The sequence below is a fragment of the Mus caroli genome, unplaced genomic scaffold, assembly GCF_978045245.1.
Source record: "Mus caroli unplaced genomic scaffold, Mus_caroli_1 scaffold_9, whole genome shotgun sequence".
Classification (NCBI taxonomy): Eukaryota; Metazoa; Chordata; class Mammalia; order Rodentia; family Muridae; genus Mus; species Mus caroli.
Window position 1 is genome coordinate 35,364,459 of NW_028227264.1, and position 7,201 is coordinate 35,371,659.

The 7,201-nt window shown below is 47.8% G+C and overlaps 1 protein-coding gene across 1 annotated transcript; it reads right to left on the bottom strand.

The window, feature by feature from the left end:
• Positions 1-805: 805 nt before the first annotated feature.
• On the bottom strand, positions 806-5,788 carry Marcks (myristoylated alanine rich protein kinase C substrate). The gene is made up of 2 exons (XM_021174114.3): positions 5,156-5,788; positions 806-3,640 (listed from the first exon to the last, which is right to left on the bottom strand). Exons 1-2 carry the CDS (start codon positions 5,255-5,257, stop codon positions 2,813-2,815), a joined length of 930 nt encoding a protein of 309 aa, XP_021029773.1. The 5' UTR covers positions 5,258-5,788; the 3' UTR covers positions 806-2,812.
• Positions 5,789-7,201: the final 1,413 nt, after the last annotated feature.

Below are 7,201 nucleotides of genomic sequence, written 5' to 3' on the forward strand. Positions count from 1 at the left end.
CAGAGTAAGTGTTCATAACCACAGCAAAGGCCACTGCACACACTGCCAATACAGACTTAATAACACGATTCTCAACTGTACAAGAGTTATTTATTTTCCTTAATCTCAAAGCTATTTTAGTAGTACAAAAAAGCCATATTAACATTTTTTTCCATTAGAAAACAACAGGATGTACAAAACTTTGGATGAAAAGTATGTCAAATTGCATTTAGCCACTTGGAGGAAATCCACCGCTCCATCAATACCACCCAAAGTGTTTTAGGCAGTGATTAAAATCAAAATAATGCATCTTAATAAATCTCAGCTGTTAAAAGAACAAACCTAGCAATATAGAATACTTTTCTACACAGTATTTTTAACTACTCAGTTCAGGAGTTATTTTTTTAAAACCCATTTCAGTTAAGTCCTATTACATACCAGGCACCATAGCTGGCCAACTAGGGGTTCTCAAACAAGTTGGTTAAAGCGGGAAAGACCCACCACTCAGTCCTTTGGTTACCAGGTTTGACTTTAATCTTCCAAAACCTCAAGAAACTCAGGATCAAGTTTATTCTTTCAAGTGTTACTTGGTTTTATTATCAGGGAGGATATTTAGAAAGAAAAGTAACCATTAATTTTGATCTATTATTTCAATTAGAGGAACATTATTGAAAAGCTAATGCTGTTATCTCTTTTTTTAATACGATGTAATATTGAGGTGCCACCAGAGTGGTTCAACTTTACCCTGAACTCCACCCTGCACTCTACTCAAGACAAGAGCACAACAGGTAGACTATTTTGCATTTAATAAAGCAATGGTAAAAAATAAAAAAAAAAATTCAGTTTAGGGTCCAGTAAAGTAAAAATATCCAGTTATGAGATGGAAAATAAGCAGAAAGTAAACTAATAAGAGTTAATATATAAAGGATTATCTTTTCATTTGAATACAAGATGCTAACACTTTGACTAAAAAAACAAAACAAAACAAACAAACAAAAAAAAACCAAGCTTGCAGCTATGCTAATGGCCCAAACTGACAATAAGTGTGTCCATTCAACACCATTACTTCCTTATAGAAACTTGTCCATGAAGTATAGCATATCAGTTCAAGAACACTTTGGAAACAAGCCAAACGCTAAGGCTTATACTATATAAACCATCAACATTTAAACAGGTTTGGCCATCTTTTCATGACTTATGTGCAGTCTGAACTCCACATTCTTCCTATTATAAAATGTAACTTTCTGGACCTGCAATGACAAGGAAACAGTTTATGAAATAGTCTATTAAGACATTTGAAACAGTCTTAGGGTCAAGCCACTTTTGTCTTAAAGGACTTATTCTGGCATGCTATAACTAAAAGCAGATAAATGGTAACAACTGACACAGTATAAGATCTTCCTACATACTTAATTTGACACTGATTATGAATTTCAGAGCTTGAAAACTTCTTATCAAAAACCACAGCCAAATGTACTTTTGATGGCATGCAAGGCCTTCCTAAAAAATTAATCTAAGACCTAGAAGTCAGCCTCAGAACATAAAAAAACACAACAAATTTGTACATTTTATTCACATTTATTATTTTTTTTTTTTTTGCTTTTAGTGTGCTCACAGAAAATTAGAACACCTTAAGCAGGAGTTGAATAGCAATGTTTGTAAGCAATGTTACAGTCCAGCTCTATGTCAAATTGGTCAAAGCTCCTCCAGTATTTACAAAACACGAGAGACGAGATGCTACACAAAACCATTGCATCGGACGATTTGTTTCTCCTTTATTCTCAAAGACAACTGGAAAAGAAAGCATTGCCTGCTGTAATCAAAAAACATACCACAGTATAAACAGTTACCATTCCACGTATCACAGCTTGGTTGAGTTTAAAATTTTGTGTTTAAAAGGTCCAAGATGACTGCAGTTTTACAAAAATGGGCAGGGTGGAGACTTTGCAAACTTCATGTGCTTCTGAAGGATATCAAGATTTGTTTTTATACAATAGTCACAGTTAAAAACACCCTGCTGGTAATACATAATTACACTTTATTAAGGTCATAAACCAGCAATAAACAATAAAGCCTATACAACTTGTAGTTCTACTTAATCACTGACTGGTACAGCTAACATGAGATAAGCAAGAAGTTCCTATGGTTTACATGAACTCCTAAGTCTATGATTTTTTTTTTTTTAAATCTGGGTATTGGTGTTTTTATTTTTTTTTCTCTTTCCTTCTTATTCAAAACGTGTAGTGTTGTAAACCTGCCTCACAAAATACATCGTAATAATTTTTCTTTAAAAAAAAAAAAAAAGAAAGAAAGAAAGGACAAGAACCCTAAGCCTTTACACCCACCACCATTTTAGTGGCATATTATCTTGGCAATGTTATGCACTGCTTCAATTTCCCATAGTGGCCCCTATCACTTCATTTGTTATTCCTTTTGACCCACCCATCTCCTTCATATATGGGTATGTCTATAGATCTGACAAAGAAAGTTTACACTTTTTTTTTAATAAAGATGCAAAGTATGCAAAAAACATTAATACTGATGCAAAAAAAAAAAAAAAAAGTAAAAGTAAAGAAAGAAGGCAGAGGAAGCTGTCTAACACGTCCTCGGCCTGTCGGAATGGTGGAAACAACTGAGATGGGATCTGTGGGGAAGGGGGCTTAAAAAAAAACAAAAACAAAATTTGCTGCTTAAAAAAAAATGTGAAATTAAAAAAAAAATCGTTAAAATCAATCCCTGGTTGTAGACAAGTTCTCCAAAACCAGTACCTGGCACCACTCCAACAAACAAACTGGGGGGGGAAAGTTCTTGAATTGCGTGAGGGCTCTGGAGCTTACTCAGCCGTTGGCGCGGGGGGCGCCTCCGGACTGCACTCGGGCTGCGGCTCCGGCGACGCGGCGGGGGCTGCGGACGCTGCGGCCTCGTCGGTGGCAGCGGGCGCCTCCTGCTCAGGCCCTGCGGCGGAGGGCGCATCGCCCGCCGTGGCGCCGGGCGCGGGCTCCTCCGCCTTCTCCCCCGCCGCCTCCGACGGCTCCTCCGCCTGCGGCTCCTCCGCCGCGGGCTGCTCCGGCTGCTCAGGCTGCTCGGGCTCCGCCGCCTCGGCCTCCCGGGGCTCTCCGCCCGCTGCGCCCTCGGCGCCCGCCCCGCCTGCCTGCTCCCCTGGGGCCGCGGCCCCCTCGCCGCCCGCTGCGGCTGCAGCCTCGTCCTTGGCGCCTTCCGCGGTCGCTCCCTCTGCTTCAGCGCCCTCGCCCGACTCCTTCTTGCTCTTCTTGAAGGAGAAGCCGCTCAGCTTGAAGGACTTCTTGAAGGAAAAGCGCTTCTTTTTTTTTTTCGGGGTCTCGCTGCTGGGCGACGGCGCGGCCCCGTCCTCCGCCTTGGGCGACGACGTGGAGGAGGCGGACGCGCCCTCGGCCTCGGCGGCCGGGGAGCTGGGCTCGGCGGGCTCGGCCTCCGCAGCCTCCTTGTCGGCCGCGCCGGCGCCCGGCTCGGTGGCCGCGGCAGCCTCATCCTTTTCGGCCGCGGCGGGGGTCGCGGCACTGCCGCTCGCGGGCTCCTCCTTGTCGGCGGCCGGGGCGCTGCCGTTGGCCTGCAGCTCCTCCTTGGCGCCCGGCTCGGCGGCGGCGGGCGACGCGTCCCCGTTCACTTTTACGTGACCATTCTCCTGCGGGGCAGAAAGAAAAAGACGGGGGCGTCACTCGGAGCGACCGACCCGCGCGGGGCAAGCTTCGGAAGGGACCCGACGGCCCGTGCCCGGCGGCCGTGGAGTGGACACAAATCCACCACAATTCTGAGGCCTACATCGGATTCCCTTCCCTCCACCTCGAGCAACGGGAGCTCCCGGGGCTGCGCGTTCCCGGGTGGCGCCGGCAGGGGGCGCTGCTCCTCCACCGCGCGGAGAGCAGCGGGACGCGGGCGGGAGGGCGCTCAGGGGCGGGGCCACCCCGCCCTGCCTAGCCGGGCCCTGCCCGCAGGCCGAGGCGCCCCCGAGCTGGGGGATCGCGCAGCCCGGGAGTCCGCAAACAAAGCTCAGGTGGCTGCCCCGGTCGGCCTCTCGGAGGCTCGGCAACCAGCAAGGCTGGGGAAAACCCATTATGTCTGAAGTCTGGCCTCCGCTTCCACGCCCACCTTCGCCCATCATTCTGCAAATTGGGGTGCGCCCGGGCAGCTCCTTTTTGCATTTTTAACGGGTTTAAAGGCTCTTGACAGAGCACGTCTTGCCCCAGTAGGTTTAGAGCAGCCCCCCCCCTTTTTTTTTTTTTTTTTTTTTTTTTGGCTCTAGGAAAAGAGGCGTGGTGGGTGCTCGCTGTTTGGGAAGCAGCCACCCATGGCCGACCTCTTGAGCCCACCCAACCATGGCTCTCTGCCTGGGTCGCAGCAGCACTGAGGCAATCCTCGAGGGTGGCCAAGGTGCCACTCACACGAACAGTCCAGACCAAAACACCAGAACTGCTCCCTTCTTGGCAGGCAGGAAAGGGTCTTCAAAAACCCACGGAGAATTCCCACCACACCAGGATACCATTTGAAAAGTCATATGGGTGTGTAATTACACAGCTACCAAAGGGGGAGGGGAAGGGCCATCGGAAAGGCACTTGGAAAAGCTGCCTGTCCGGCTCTAACCAGCCACCTTTCCAAGAACCCGAGGCATACTGCCTCTGGATACAATAAGACAAGCCTTCTCAGCTTGCCTTTCTCCTCCGCCATCCGCGTTGGCTCCCCCCTTCCTACACACACACACACGCGCGCGCACACACACAACCACACCAGAAATCTCAAAGACGACCCAATCTCGACAATAAATACGTGAGCCACCCAAACACCACTGTGGCCTCAAATACAAATGCAACCTGGAGGGGCGTTGGGTGGGGGGTTGCATCTAACTAGTCACGTTCAGCCAATCTCCAAACCACGCCATTTTAGACGATTTATCACTCTTCCTCCGGTCTACTCAAGAATTGGCCAGGATCCTTAGGAACCACTCCTTTGGGGTGGGGGTGGAGGGTACCCTTCCCATGAAAAATTGACAATTTAGGCTATCATTACCCATTCAACTTTCAGACTAGGATCTGGCTAGGCTCCCCTCCCTGGAATGCACCTCGGGAGCTACCAGGGGGAAGACGAGGCGTCCAGATTAGAGAAAGACACCCAAGAAATGCCCAGAACCACAGGTAGAATTTACCTGCCCATTTGCTTTGGAAGGCGACGAGGCCACAGCCGCCTCCCCGGGCCTCTCGGCGGCGGCTTCTCCCTTCGCTGCGGTCTTGGAGAACTGGGCACCCATGCTGGCTTCTTCAACAAAGAAACTCAACAGATCCAAGAGAGGAAACAAAGAGCCTTCGGTTGGTGTAACGACGGGGCGAGCAGCAGCAGCAGCAGCAACAGCGGCGGCGGCACACACACCGGAGGGAGGGGGTGGGGGTGGCGAGGAGGACAGAAGAGACCCGATTAAATACACTCCGGATAAAAAATTTTTAGTCGAAGAGATCAAAAAAACAGCAGCGCAGGAAGGAGGGAAAAAGGTGGAAAAGTCGAGCACAAAAAAGGAGCCCAAGTGTAGTTTTTTTTAAAAAAAGAAGTAATAAAAAAAATCCCAGATTTGTAGCCGCACTGTAGACAAGAGGAAAATGGAGAAATCTCCCTGGTTGCTAATAAGATGCGGGGTCCAACGCCCAAGTGCACAGATGAATGGGCTCGCGGGCGCTGACGCGGCCCCCGCGCGCGCTGGCCAATCCGCGCGCCGCACACAAAGCAGGGGGCGGGGCCTGCGCTCCGGGCGAACAATGGAGCCGCGCTTTGCAAACGGTTTGAAAATCAGCCTCAGACCAAGAATTAATGTCTTCCAAATAAATAAATCAATTAAAAAATACGTGCTTCTCGTCTCCCTCGGCCTGAAAATAATAATGCATGTCTTGATTGGCTTGCTTTGTTTGGAATTAATTAACGCGGGAGGGGGTACTTATGGATGGGGGCGGAGAAAGCTTTAACTTGACTCGCATTGACTCTTGCTGGTCTATATCCGCGTCTGTCTCTAGCCATTCTCTCCCCTCCCCCATCTTTCCCGTGTGTTTACGTGTATAAGTGTGTATACGAGTGTTAAAGACAATGGGTAGGATTTGTGTGCTAACAGCATTTTTTTCCCTCCGCACTCCATAAGGGTTTCACAGATAGTGCGCAAGGATTTTTTTTGGGGGGGGGGTGTTTCTTTCTTTCTTTTCTTTTCTTTTCTTTTTTTTTTTTTTTAAAGCTGCTGCAATTGTTAAATCGTCCCACACTGAAAGGTATTTAAACCACGAAGATCGAATTTCATCTAGCGAAATCTCCAGTTGGAATTAGGTCTGTAGGCCAGATGTGGGAAACGCAAAAACAGCAAACAGCCTAAGCCATGCTCGTTCCTTTCTCTCCTAGAGGCGTGAAATAAAATATTTTGAAATTGGTCCTTGGAGCACCTCAAATAGCGTCTATCTGACTATTCCAATTACCGATCACTTTTCCACAAAACACTGTGAGGACCATTTGCAGAAGATCGAAACTTGCTAGCATGTTATCACTGTAAGAAACGACATCATTAATTTTCCTCTGTGGTAAAACTAGACCGAGCCTTGAGTGTACGAATCCATATTTACAGTTGGGAGACAGCTACTCTCGTCGACACGGGTTGTTTTCCTAGCCTGCTGCCAACATCGGAGGGACTCTCATTTTGAACTTGTCTGTGCACAGCATCAAGTGTGCTCCTGGAAGAGAGGCAACAGCGAGGAAATTCTAAAAGACCGAGTCCTAGTCTCAGAAGAAATCGCCTGCAAGGTTGAGAGACAGAAAGAAAATCCCTGGAGACTCCACGTCTAACCCAGGCTAAAGGCAAAGCTTTACAGCGGTGTGTAGGATCTCTCTCTCGTTCGCTACAGCCCTTGCCACCGAAGTACCAGACGCTTTTAGTGTGTGAAAGACCAGGCGTTGATTTAATGTATCTGGAAGGGAGAGGGGTTAGAGGATGCAACTTAACAAATATTCCTCTATTCTCGCTCATGAAAACATCCAAAACATCTTTCGGCGTTTGCATTTAATGACTGCAACGTGAACGATGGAGGCGAGAAGCAGTCGAGGGAATGGCTCGTTTCTCTTAGTGTTGGCTCGGAATTGTCAAACAGTTACTTTCTGTTCATTGTAGGGAAATAGGTCACACTTTGAGTGAAAAGGACAGTTGGTTCAAGCCAATAACCCTTTGTTC

Excerpts from the sequence above, each read along its gene's own strand:
- Marcks (XM_021174114.3), bottom strand. The coding sequence starts at position 5,257 with ATGGGTGCCCAGTTCTCCAAGACCGCAGCGAAGGGAGAAGCCGCCGCC. Across the intron at positions 3,641-5,155 it reads CTTCCAAAGCAAATGGGCAG|GAGAATGGTCACGTAAAAGT; the intron begins GTAAATTCTACC and ends TCTGCCCCGCAG.